This window comes from Neltuma alba, unplaced genomic scaffold (genome assembly GCF_004799145.2).
Source record: "Neltuma alba isolate B1F8T4 unplaced genomic scaffold, ASM479914v2 tig00010378_pilon, whole genome shotgun sequence".
Taxonomy (NCBI): Eukaryota; Viridiplantae; Streptophyta; class Magnoliopsida; order Fabales; family Fabaceae; genus Neltuma; species Neltuma alba.
Window position 1 is genome coordinate 238,481 of NW_021635282.1, and position 14,591 is coordinate 253,071.

The 14,591-nt window shown below is 31.2% G+C and overlaps 1 protein-coding gene across 1 annotated transcript; it reads right to left on the bottom strand.

Moving 5' to 3' along the window:
- Positions 1-7,023: 7,023 nt before the first annotated feature.
- On the bottom strand, positions 7,024-12,895 carry LOC114756252 (G-type lectin S-receptor-like serine/threonine-protein kinase At1g11410). Its single transcript, XM_028945183.1, has 7 exons — positions 11,584-12,895; positions 9,171-9,302; positions 8,874-9,019; positions 8,527-8,737; positions 8,157-8,394; positions 7,616-7,763; positions 7,024-7,537 (listed from the first exon to the last, which is right to left on the bottom strand). Exons 1-7 carry the CDS (start codon positions 12,893-12,895, stop codon positions 7,229-7,231), a joined length of 2,496 nt encoding a protein of 831 aa, XP_028801016.1. The 3' UTR covers positions 7,024-7,228.
- Between the last annotated feature and the right edge of the window lie 1,696 nt (positions 12,896-14,591).

Genomic DNA, 14,591 nt, shown 5'->3' on the forward strand with positions numbered 1-14,591 from the left:
GGTCTGGAATGGGTCTAAATGAATGCTAAGGTACTATATAAGTAAGGTGTGACACAAGTGATCGATAATAGATGAAGTATAGACAAAGTATTTTTAGTCACGAAATTACTTCTGATTTTTGTGCAAGGTTTATTCTTTTAAAGTTGTATGTCTTCGTTGACTTTTTAAAGAGAATGATTTGATCATTTTAGGCTAAGAAAAGCTTGAAGATGAAATGAAAGCATACCTTCAGAAAGAACATTGTAAAGAATTATTGAAGAGATGAATGGATGCATTAATTGAATAAATGATCGATAATCACTTGATGAAAGAGCTCATCGATTAATCTGAGTTATCATGGGAAAGCATTTTTAAACACAATGATATGAAACTTGATTGATCAAGCTTTGATGAAACAAGCGATCTGAAAATAGTTCTAAATGACTGGGACAAATATTGTAGAAGAACATGTTGATGATTGATTAAATGATCGATGAAACAATAATCAATTACATGATCGATCGTTGTTAGTAAAAGCTAGAATTAGAATAAATCAGAGAGTAGCTTGATTGAATAGATTATCGATTAATCAGAGGGGCTTTGTCAAACAATGTTAAAGTAAGTCATCGATAGACCAATGATCGATAAAGTGATTGAAAATCCATAAACTATTTTAAACAGCACGTGAGTCAACGAAACTTACCCATTATCTAAGTCATTATTGATTATCTCTTGATTGATAAGATGATCAATTATCCTTATGTTATTAGTGAGAAAGTTAAACCCTTTTTCTTGACAGCTTATCGATCATTCAATTATCCATCAGGTGATCGATAATTTCTTGAAAAACCTTCTATTCAACAAATTCTATCAATGATCAAACAGGTGATCGATCAACCTATTTAGCTAGCAAGTTTTCTAGCAAGGTGACTTATCTAACACGTGGTTGATAAAACTTAACAGTATATGGTCACATAATACGTTGATAATTATCTAGTTAATCGAACAATTGATCGATTAACATGACAGTTCATGCAAAGAAACTTAAATGCTTATTTTGTTATCATCAAAACCTTAAATCTAACAATCAGGATGAAGATCATTGCATGTAGCTTAGCTTATGTGTATCAAGCACATCCATGCCTGCCTTTGACAATTTTTTTAAGTCCTCAATCAAAGGTTCCAAGTGGACATCAATATTATTTCTCGGCTGTTTTAGCCCTGAAATCATCATAGACAGCTTCATATACTAGCATTTCTTGCCTAACCAAGAAGGTAAGCTGTAAATCACTAGCAGAACTGACCATGTACTATGCGTTATTCAGAATACCATAAGAATTGATTCCATCCGTATAAAGCCCAAGATGAAGGTTTTTTGGATCACTACCGAATTTTGAAAATAGTTCATTTATTTTCTTCCACTAAGAAGAATCCACAGGATGCTAGAGATATTTTTCATCTGATATTTTATCATCAAAATGCCATGCCAACTTTTTTTGCCTCAATTGCATTAGTTAAAAAATGTTTAAATTGTGATATTATCGAAAGATACTATAATACCTTTCAAAGGTTGCCCCTTAGTAGTCTCATTAACATCACCATCACGACCCATGCTCTTATTCACTTTGTGTAGTGAAGTTTTACATTTTGGACACTCATCTATGACAAGATTTTCTTTGCTTCATACACACTGTTGGGAAGAATATTATCAACTGGAAGCATATCACTCAACAATTGAAGTAACTCAATAAAACTCTTATCAGTCCATCTATTAGCTTTCTTTAAATTAAATAATTTCAACATAGCTATCAACTCCGTATACTTAGAACACCTAGGATATAAAGCTATCTTTGCATCACTCTATAAACTGTCATTTATAATGTGATCACGCAAAGAATTCTATTCCAATATCATGAATCATATTACTCATTCTATCATTTAAGTGACCCACAACTTTCTCTTCTTCCACACCGATGGCGTTGTTCCTCTTTCATCATGCCATATCCATCTTTTATACCCAAGGTTCATGCCCTCAAAAAATAAGTGATCCCTTGTATCAGTAATAGTCAATTGTCTCTCATTTGAACAATTGACACAGGGGAAAAATACTTTCTTTTTTTCTCGTAAGCAATCTTTTTAGGAAATTTAATAAATTGTTATACCTTTTTCTTATATTTGTTACTTGTTCTCAGAGCACTCATCCAACTATGATCCATTATATTAATACACAAGCAATTCTAAATAATTTAATTCAAGACTAATATCAACAGTATTTTAATTCAATTCAGCTTAATTTCAAGAAAATTAAAGCAATTCCAAACTAATTGAAACATCAAACAAAATTATCCCTCGCAACAATCCAAACTTGCAAAATATGCCTTACAAATTTTGAAAAAATTTTGACAGAGTTTTCCCTTAAAAGTAACGTATCCAAGAATTTCAACAATAAATCAATTCAGCCTAATTTCAACAAAAATTGATTCAAGAGACTTGAGATTAATTTCAACAATTTAACTAGCAAATTGAGCAATAAAAAAAAATATAAGACTTTGTACAAGAAATAAAAGATTACGTACAATATTTATTAAGTTAATATCCAATTCAAGCTTCCTTTCAATATAATTTGAAGCACTCCCACAACACTAACTACATATAATGTTATCAAAATTATAGCTCAAATCAACAATCAACAATCTATTCCAAAAAAATTTAAAAAGAAATACCATATTCTTAACCAACGCGCCCACACATATATATATTTATATTTATTCAATTACATTGCCCAACCTATTCAATAGCTCTCCAAAACTTGACATGAAGATTAACTATATATCTTATTCTAACCAAAGTTATCTCTGTAACTACCAACATTACTTTAACCTATATATTACATGATAAACATCATTAATATTAATAACATCATCTACTCTTTTCGAGGAATAAAATTTACCATAATTTATCATCAATCATTTTTTCTAAATAAAGAAAACACATTTGCTTCTATGAGAAAATGATTATCTAGCTCACCAACTTATTCAATCTAACCATTGTTTCTAGCTCAAATTTTTATATACGTAGGCATTTCATTAAAAACCCACAGTGTTACAATAAAATCTCTAAAATCAACCTTTGAACATAATGCATAACTACAAATTCTAACAAGTCCAAGAGCAATAACATAAGTTATAAACCACCAGTCCTTCCACCTAGGAAGCCAAGCACCAAAATGAAGATTCCAATAAGTTGAAGCAAATGATCCATGACAAGCTGAAGCAAATGACGACCCATTATGTGCTAAAGCAGCAACAACAAGCAAGGAGAAGGACACCCACTACAGCAATAGCGAGCGAGGCCCACGCCCACAGTGAGCCAAACCCAAAGCGTGCAAGACCCATGACGTGTGAGAAGGAAAGATGGAAAGGGAAGGGGAGAAAGAGAGAGGAAAGGGAACAAGCTGAAAATGAAAGAGGGAAAAGAAAGGTGAACCCATGATGATAGGGAGAAGGAAAGAGGGAAAAGGAAGGAAAAGAGTTGCAGATCTGAAATGGTCGAATGAAGGAGGGGGAGCTGAAATTTTTTTTTAGAAAAAGGGCCCATAATCTTTTGGCGCTAACCAGATGAGTATGGGCTCATATGCTCGTTTGTTCAAGTTCACCATACGAGTATTCCTTATATAATCATCTGGTCAGCCCAACCAGACGAGTGTATGAGAAATAATGCTGAAATTAAACAGTTCTTATAGGATCATATATGGGTAATTAAAAAGCAAAAACTTAGTAGCAGTAGTAGGATTATATATAGACACAGACAAACATCTATTTGTAAAATAATGAACATATAGAAACCAAGATCTTTTCGCTAACATAGAAACTTAGTTCTAAATAATTTTTCACTCGGTGGTCTTCATCTTCATTCATAGACTGATGGGAATTTTGATCATATACATTCTTGCATTACATGCATATATTAAAGTAGAAAGTGATACAAAACCAACAACTTCTAGTTGGCTTGAGAAAATTCAAAGAATTCAATATAAGCCAACCCCACACTGTTATTTCCATCTATGTTTCTCTCACACTCAATGACGTCATGTGGGTTGATCAATACACAAGTATCCATACGAATCTAACACTATAAAATAGTGACACAGAATTATGAACCTCAACGTAGTTGATTAAGGAGAAAAACCTATTATTTATTGACAATACGATGTCACCCTTAATTGTATAATCTTTATCTCGCAGTTCTCTAAATTTTCCTGCATGCTCTGCTCTCTTATGAAATTTAGCCCTACTTTATCTCTTGTGCAAAGAATCTCATTTTGACGTAACTTCCATTATTCATTCTCCTTGTGCTTCGTTTTTCTTGTCATTCCCTTGATACAATATGTGAGTCCCAATTCAGCGAGTCGTAAGTGAACTGTGTTTTATAAGTTAAAGAGTCTTTCACATCCAACATATTAGTATTTTGGGATGGTTAGAAAAGGCCTTTCACAGCAGTTAAAATAGAATTTTCACAGCGGTTTTAGTGGTAGCATCTACATAATAAATTAGAAGATTTCCAAGTAAAGATTCGTTTTTTTAACAAGCTTAACTTGTTATTTTCAGTTACAAATTTGTTAAACTCATATACTAAACTAATTATTTTTAAGTCAACACTTGTTATTTTAACTAAATTAACTTGTTATTTTCAATTACAAACGTGTTAAATCCACGTAGTGAACTGGCTATTTTCAAGTTAACGCATTTTATTTCAACTAAGTTAACTTGTTATTTCCAAATAAAACTTATTAAATTCATACATTGAACTTGTTATTTTTAAGTAAAAGAGATTGCCATTTCAACTAACACGTTATTTTTAACTACAAACTTGTTTAGTTGAAATAATAAGTCTTTACCTGAATGAAAGTAACAACAGTCTTATGGTTAATAACAAAAAACCAATATAGCCATGACAAGAACTATTTTTATAATATAAAAAAAAATTCTTCACTGCTAGTATAGCAAATCCCAATAAAATATTCTCCGTCATCCCAAAACCAGTATTATTTAAAAAAGTGAAATAGTTACGTGAGACATATCCTCATTGCATCTCAAAAATAGTGCAATTAAATAGTCTAATGCAAAATGGATGGGTCTATATAAATGCATGTCATTATATTGGAATCGTCGTCATTTAACATTTGAAATAATACATAATCTAAACACTAATAATGCGTATTGTACAAAAAAACATGTGATTAGTAGTGACAGAATTTAAGAACAGAATTTTTATTTATAGACATAATCCAATTAGTCATGAAACCTCTCAAAAGCTGCCACATGTTTCTTGACACCTCATCTTCAGTCACCACCATAAAATTCTCCTGAAACGTGACTTCTCCATAAATCAAACAGTCAACCTCGTGCACATGCTTGAGCCTTTCTTGGTTGAGCTACAATGAATTTACAGTCCTCTAAGACAAAATTAATTATATATACTAATCTTTTATCCAAATAATTATATATAGATAAATATTATTAAAAATTAAAAATAAATTATATGATAATTTTAATTTTAACAAAATAGTATGACAAAATAATGTTTAAATATTGATACTACTTTTTATTTTTTAAATTTTATTGTGTTCAAAAATTATTTTTAACATAATATTAATTTCAAATGAATTTTTTTATTTTAAATCATAAATAAGTTCTTCATGAATCTAGTTTATTTTTTAATTTCATTTTTATTTTTAATTAACATTTATTAGATATATAATTTAATTATGTATTCTATTACATTATATTATATTATCTATTTTCCTTTTATATATTGGAAGAAAAGCATTTATAATTAGTAGAAATATAATTATTTTAAAAAATAACCATTATAATTTCTTTCTTAAGAAACCTTTGTATATACCATTTGTCTTTGTTTTGAAGACTGAAATCAATCTATATAATGAGTTATTAATTATATCATGGTCAAGTTTTATTATTTTATCATTCAAATTCAAAATTTACTTTAACAACAGTTTCAACATTAGTTAGGTCTATAATCATAAATGAAGGTGTTCATATAAATACATTTATCGATTTTGAATTTTATCACATATTAATCTTTTAATATATTGTTTATATACTACAATTATTTTTTTCTTATATCAATTTATTTTCAAAATTTATTAATAGGAAAATATTTAGGACAAATTACTTACATCCATTATGTCAAGTTCTCTAATTATATATGACCATTACATGATAGTCTTCTATAAAAACTGAAGCATATTTTATTTTTTAATATTTTTTATCTTTATATATATAAAGGGGATAGTGCACCTTTTACAAAATATATTTTTAAAAAATAAAAATAGAAAACACAAAATATATAAGCTAATACTAAAAAAGCATAAAATAAAAGTTAAAACAACCGCTAACATATAACTCCCTCTCTTCATCGTCATTTTTGTCCAAGGTAGGGGAGGAAGCATTAGAATTCATGTTGCATTCAACATCATTATGGTACAAAATGAGGTTGAATTTCTGATTGAGGTCATGTACGTACAAGGCCAGCCTACACATAACATGTAAGGCGGTCATCAAGTAGGGGAGCAGGGTTCTCTGGTAGAGGAGGGGTGGTGGAGGTAGCGGAGGAGGGGCAAGAGCAGCGAGGGTGGTAGACGATGCTACTAGTAAGGAGGATAAATGGTAAGAGATCTCTATCGTTGAACCACTATGAGGTAGTGAGAAAGTGATTTTAGTTTTTGGTATGAAAGGAAAGGTGGGATGAGGGTTTTAAATAGAATAAACACTCCCAGTTGGATAATCATCATTAGCGCCTTTACTTTTGCAAAAACTTTAATTTATTATCAACAACAAAAGTTGATAGTTTTGTAATAAAACCATCACGCGTTTTTAACTAATATGTGCAGGTTGCGATTGTCACCATCGCATGTTTGCTAGTGCGATGTGCGCCATAGATGGTCGTCTATGGATTTAACAGTCACATATCGAATGACATATATTTGAATATTTGCAATAGTGATTGCTAGTGACTAACAACTAAAACCAATCCTGATCACAATATTTACTCTGACTTCAATAGTAAAAGAAATAAAGATCAATGTCATTCGTACTTGACTTCATTGCTAAAACACATTTATGCATCATTAATTCACAATGTTTTAAGGATCAGATATATAAAAATCTGTCATTTCACAAGCATTATAGCATTATAAGAGCATTATCATGTATGACGGTCATGATTTTCAACGAGCTTCAACCACAGTAGTGCTCATCTCATTTACTGAATTAACCCCTTCAATGACTGATGGATTTGAATCATCACAATCAGTTTTCTTGAAAAGAAATGCTGGCTTCTTTGGAGGAGGAAGAGTTGAGTCATTATCCAACATGGAAATAACTTCTAACATAGTAGGCCTATCTGTTGCGTATTCTTGCACACATAAAAGCCCAATCTGGATGCATTTCTGAACTGCATTTTCAAGGCATGTTTCACCTAGTAATGATGGATCAACAATCTCCACAGCTCTACTCTCTCTCCAAAGGTTCCAAATCTGAATCAATTGAACTTATTAGATAGTTATACCATTACTAAAGAGCAAACTTACCTCAAGTTCATTATTTGTACTTACATGTCCAACCAAAGTAGAAGTAATGTCATTATAATGACCACTATTCTTTCTGCCAGTAACAATCTCCAAAAGTAAAATTCCAAAGCTATATGCATCCGATTTTATTGAGAAAATTCCTTCCATTGCATATTCAGGCGACATATAACCACTGTAAAAGATTATAGAAATTTGAAAATAATTATGTCAACTAAAGATGCTTAAACTAGTAAGTATCTGAATTGTATGTTTTATTGTTATTTTTAGTATATTATCAAAAGAATGTATTTTCTTTCATTGGGGCATCAATCGCAAACCTATCTAGCCCGTATTGAGATGTTATTTGGTCATCTTGGAGAATGGATTTGCAATTAGCATCGAAATTTGCATGATTAAGATATAAATATTATATTAATTAATGATATATAGAAAATCATTCCAGCTAAATACTTAATTAGTAGTTTAGTTTTTGCTAGTACTTTTCATACTTGTGGAAACTAGCTGTGCGTGTGTAATGCAATGCTAGGAAACTATAGTGAAATGCTATATATAGTTGAGCACTTACTAGGTTCCAACAATACGGTTTGTATTTGCTTCAGTTTGGTCTCCACCAAATATTCTTGCCATGCCAAAATCTGCAATTTTGGGATTCATTGTAGAATCTAACAAAACATTGCTGGCCTTTAAGTCTCTATGAATTATTCTTAATCTTGAATCTTGATGAAGATATAAAATTCCTCTTGCAACTCCACAAATGATGCCAAATCTTTTTCTCCAGTCTAGTTGTAGTTTTTTTGCTTGATCTGCATAAAAGTTGCAAATTATGTATTAAAAGTGAAGAATATTGCTTGATCATCACTTACTTCATTTTCTAAAATTGAAAATTTTGGCAATAACTTGTATATGTAAAAAAACTAAATGATGAGAAGACACACCAAAAATGAATGAGTCCAAGCTTTTGTTTGGCAAATATTCATATATCAACATCTTCTCTTCTCCATCCACGCAACAACCTAGGATCCTTACAAGATTCCTATGTTGGAGCTTTGCAATTAAAGTAACCTCATTTCTGAATTCTTCAACGCCCTGTCCAGAATACTTTGATAGCCTCTTAACTGCTATTTCCATTCCATCTTTGAGTTGACCCTAGCATCAAAATCCATGATTAATTCATGAATGCGTACATTTTATCTTTGTTGCATAAAACCCTAATAATGTCAAAACAATGTTGATCCAATTTATGGAATTAGAGACTAGTTGTCTAGTTACGTAGAACAGATACCTTATATACAGAACCAAAACCACCTCGTCCAAGCATTTTAGTGTCTGAGAAATTGTTTGTTGCCTCAACTATGTCCTTTAGATCAAAGAGGGTTAAATCGGAATTGTCTGCTCCATCAAACAAATCGCTTTCGTGCATTCTTTTTGCTGTGCAAAAAAACAAAAATTAAAACAATTGTAAGAGAGCAGTTGTAATATGGGCTATTAAGTACTTTAGATTGAAAAGGAGACAAACCATCTAGTAAGTTTACCTTAAGAACTTTATTTTGTGGGAAAATTGATAAAAAATAAACCTTACCTTGATTCTTATTCTTTACAAACCAATACACAAAGGAGATTGCCAGGAACGTTGTCAAGCAAATAGAAATGACTACTAGTGTCACCATCCCCTTCTTGCCAAGAGAACCATAATGCTTCCTTTCATCTTTAGCTGTAGACAAGAGCACAAAGGGGAATATATGTTCAAACAAATTCAAACCCAAAGTGACTTGAAAATGAGTTATACCAAAAAAAAAATTATATAGTCTTAAACTGCATCTTTTTTCATGATGGTGCTTTTGAGAGCTTCTAGTATATTAACTGTTGGCAGTAATATCATTCAACTTTAAGTGTGCCTCCAAAACTTACTATAAGTTTAGTTGAGAATCAGTCAGATTTAGAGGTCATCCTAGCTTTGTGATAAATAATAATTATCTGGTCGAAGGAATTAGTTAAATGAATATATTTTCTTTAGCATTGTAAAAATTATACTTCTTACAATAAAACACTGGATATTTTTGTGGTTGATAAAGCTCTCAAAATGGGAACAATATGATTGATTCTATTCATTCAAAGGTCATTAATTCACTAACTCAAATTAAATCATTAATTCAAAAACGAAAGTACGAAACTATATATGTTTCGGAAAATGGCCTTGTACCTACAGTGGCACTAGGCACTTCCCATTAAGTATCTCTTAAGTACTACAATATGGTGTAGTAGTCCCATGATATGTTTCCTTTAATTTCATCCTTCAAGTCAAATATTATTTTTACTAATTCAGTTTGTTTAATCCTGCTGCCATTTTTCATAGACCCCATTTAATGATAAATCATATTTTTGAAAAATAGATTAAATGTGTATTTTTAAAGTTTATAGATGAACAAAATTAATTTTATAAAATAAATAAAATATTACTCCATAACGATATTTTTTTTTTAATCAGTACTCCATAACGATATTGATTACTTTCCTAAGATTAAGGAAATTAGTTACAACCAGTTAAATAAAAAAAAGATTTAAATTTTTTTTAGAAATTATCCTTAAGCAAATTATGGATATTTAAAAGAGAAAGGAACATTTTTATAAAAGAATCAAATCTGTGTTATTAAATTTTGTAAATAATGATGAAACCATGGTTTTGGAATCCAAACCATGGTTTAGGTCCCAAATTTGCCAAACGGGAGGGAATAACAAACTGCAATTTTGGGCTCAAAACCATGGTTTCAGAAGAAGTGATTGGAGAGTATAATTGTACCTGTCAGAGTAGATCTCAACAATAATATGACTTTAACACCTCTCAATTATTTTTATAAACATATTTAATCTTATATTTTATAAATATATACACATATTAATTATTTATTAATTACATTATCTTATATATTATTAATTATGTTGGTAAAAAATATATTATTAACAATTTTATTGATTCAAATTAAAATATATTATAAAATCTATCTTTTATGTAATTATCATATTAAATTATACCTTTTTTAGTAATTTACACATATAAAAGTGTTTGTGATAACAACTATTCAAATACACTTTATCTGAATCACTTTTTCGCAAAATCTATTTTTCACAAAATCTATTTTTCAAAGAATCTATTTCAGAAGCTATTCTCCAAACTATGAGGTTTAGTTTCATGCAAACACCCCCTAATAGTCTTATATTAAGGTTCAATATGTAAAATATTATAAATAAAACAAGAACAGTAAGTTTAACAAACAAATTATATATTTTTAAGTCACTAAAATATATATATATATATATATTTGATCCTCTAAGTTTAAACCAAGTTTCAATATAATTCTTTAAATTTACAAAGTGTATTTTTAGCCCCTTAATCTTAATACTGTTAGTCTACTTTAAAAAAAAATGATGACTCATCAAATTTACGTAGTGATTCTACAATCAAATGTTGACAAACTATGCTTAAATAATTTTAAAAACTAGAAATGATTATATTAAATAGTTTTTTTTTTTGTTTTACCTTGATTATATTGGAGTTAAAACTTAGCGCATCTTTTGTCAACATTTAATTATAGAGTGACCATCTAAATTTTCTAAGTTTACATTTTTTGTTAAATGAGATTAACCATGTTAAGATTTAAAAAAAACTAAAAATACACTTCATAAACTTAAGAATATGTTTGGTACGATGAATTTGGGAGCTACGGGAGGGATTCCCTCCACCCCCTCCTGGCAAGATGAAATTTGTAGGAGGCCTCTGATCCAAAATTAAAAACTTAAAAGATCAAAAGTATATTTTAACTTTTTTAATTTTAAAAATTATTAATAATTTGCTTTCATTATTTTCATAGTCTCACCCAACCCTCACTCTTCCTTTAATACACAAACACACACACACACACACGATACTAAGCATGATGATTTTCTTTTTCACTCTTGATAGCAAAAACAAAAAAGAAGTGAAGTAAAGAACGTACCCAATTCTTCCGCATCCACACGGACGTACAAATCTTGCCCCACGCTGTCAAATGCTCTGATGTCTTCCATATCAGCATGCCACGTCAAGCACCCGCTTTGTTTAACCTCATCCACATTCGTATATGCTAGACACGAACAATCCCTCAAGCACTTTTCCTCGCAACCTTTCAAGCTTATACTCTCACTCTTATCTGCACGTGCCTTTGATGTATCTGGCACCTTCACACGTGCCACTTTCACAAAGCCTTCCCCACTTTTACATATGGACACATTCTTCTTCCTCATGCACCCGCTCGATCCATTTCTCATATTCCACTCTTGCGGGTTCACGGGTTCGAATCCGGGCAAGCACACGCATTCGAACTTGTCCCCGTTATACGGGTCACAGTTACTATTTGACCCACAGTGAGCATAGTGGTCACAATCCTCTCTTGGACCGTACAATGTTTGGGTCCATTTATTCTCGTTAACTTGCCAAATATTTCGTAAATAATAACCACTATTGTTTATCACAATTCTTAAGAAGACTGAAGGGTCCATGACTCGGGTCATGTAGCTAACTTCATTGGCATTGTCAATATAGGTGATGTTGAAGATGTTAGTCATCAGAGGTATACCACTCCATCTTTGACCCGTCCAAGATCCGGCTCGCCAAAACGGAGCCCCGTTTTTATAAATGAACATTTGAGGATAACCTGTTGGGTTGATCATCCGAGTCGCGTTCCCTAATCCTGGGTCGTCTGGGGATTTCCATGATGTAAGGAACCGATTGAAACCAGTTTTCCGATCCACCCCCATTTTCATGTACGAAAGCAATGTATCACTAGGATAGTCAAAACTCTGCCATACAACCTTCGATCTTCTTCCTTCATTTCTGATTAAAACCAAGTTTCCAGTTTCTTGAAGCTCAGCAAAGGTATGACTAAAAGATGAGATTGAAACGTCGGAAGACCAAATGGGGCTGTTTCTGTTTAAACTAGTATCATTGTAAACGAGAATGATGTTTCCATACGTATCAATCGACAAAACTCCAGAAGTATTATAAAGAGGATTCTGTCTATTAGCAACCCACACAACAGCTGGTTCAGAGGACTTATTATACCATATTCCAACGTAGCGCTTTCTTGAATTGTTGCCAGGGGTGAAGAAACCGAGGCCAAAGGTTCCTCCATCTGAGAGCAAAACGTCGCCGTCTTTAAGGGATTGGCTTGGGGTTATTCTGTGAAGGGAGTGACAAGAAGAATGAAGCACCAAGAGAAGGAACAATGGGATATTTATCAGAATTAGCTCTTTTGAAGTATAGAACTTCATGGTGATGATGGTAACGGAGGAGTAAAAGATAGAGCTGGGTTAACATTCTTAAGTCAGTTATATACAGCTGAATTATGTGGGTTGTCAAAAAGGCATACAGAGTTGCTTAAGGTGACCGCAACAACTGAGGTCAACAATATTAATGGTGATTGTGATGAAGTGTGATCGAGACACAAGAAGAAATAATGGTGTGAGACTATTCAAAGTCTTTGGTCATGATCTTGCCAAAAGCAAAAGCCGTTGGTTTATTCCTGACGGCACTATATTTGTTTATGTTCCAATAAAATTTCCACAGAAACGATCTTTGCGCTATTTGAGAAAAATATCTATTGACGACCAACAACTACTACTTTGACAAGGGCCGTGTCTTTCTTTCTTGGGAGAATTAGAACCAAATAATATTTATTTTAGAACCAAATAATATTTATTTTAGAGGATCATAAAAATCGTAATTTTTTAAAAAGACCAGAAATTAAAATATTATTTTGAAAAGACTAAATTGCCCATAACTAGACTTCCTATGTTCTCTCTTACCTCATCTCAGTTCTTTTTTTTTCCCCCAATAAAATCTCAATTATTTGACAATTAGTGAGCTTTCCTATTTTTCATCAACCGTTACATTCTACTCTACACAGAATTGAAAAATTATTGGGAGTCATTGATGATAAAGGTTTTCAACATTTGGAAATTCCTGTAATCCATTCATATATTTGTAATTATTTTTATGTTCTGCACTTAAGAAACCGGCATATTCTCTAGATATTGATTAATAGGTATATACCACTTTAGTCCTTATTATTTGTCAATTATAAGAATTTCTCACATATTAAGAAAAGTATTGAATGGATAAAATCTTTCACTTTCACTCTTAAAGAGAGTATTAAATACTAATATATTTTCTGTCACTTGTTCCCTCTTTCTTCATCTTTACTATAATTAATAAGACAGAATTGAAAATAAAACATAAAAGAGGTGCGAGGGTAAAAAGGACCAAAATCCCTTCTTACAAGTAATAAAATATAAATAATAAGGAGTGGTATGTGTTTTAGCAACTTATCTTTATTTTATTCATCCACTTTGACTAGTGTATGGCTATATTAAGAATCAACGTAGCTGGTGGATAATTTAGCAGCAAAGTTTGACTTCGGACTGTGATTGACAAATGGTTTTAAATGTTCTCATTTGCGACAAGGAAAGTTGAAGATCTTCCAAGAATAATGCTATTAATAATTGCAAATTCTGAGCATGAACAACAGAAAGAGTTATGTAGTCCTCCGCCTTTTTTTATAAATAACAACTATCATCCCACTTTTGTCTTTAAATATAAATAACATTTACAAGTTGTTTTAAATTTTTGTAACAAATACTTATTTTACCCTCATTAATTACTTATTTTAATACCCAATATATTTGTTATCTTATTTTTCAAACCATCATTTCTCTCTATCCACATTCTTTCATAAATAAGGGTATTTTGGAGAAAGAATTTCTTATTTCTATCTATTTATTGTCTTTAACTAATTTTTTGATCTACGTGATAGAATACAATTTGCTTATAAAAAGGGACAGGAGAGCATATAATAAAGCCTTGTTAGGGACGCTCCAACTTTCTGAAAAACTCATGGGGAAAATAATATAAGGAAGGAAAGAAACAACTACTACCACATGAATGGCGGAAAAATCGTGTACAGAAATG

Excerpts from the sequence above, each read along its gene's own strand:
- LOC114756252 (XM_028945183.1), bottom strand. The coding sequence starts at position 12,895 with ATGAAGTTCTATACTTCAAAAGAGCTAATTCTGATAAATATCCCATTG. Across the intron at positions 8,395-8,526 it reads CTTGGACTCATTCATTTTTG|ATCAAGCAAAAAAACTACAA; the intron begins GTGTGTCTTCTC and ends ACTTTTATGCAG. Across the intron at positions 7,764-8,156 it reads AACCGTATTGTTGGAACCTA|TGGTTATATGTCGCCTGAAT; the intron begins GTAAGTGCTCAA and ends AATCTTTTACAG.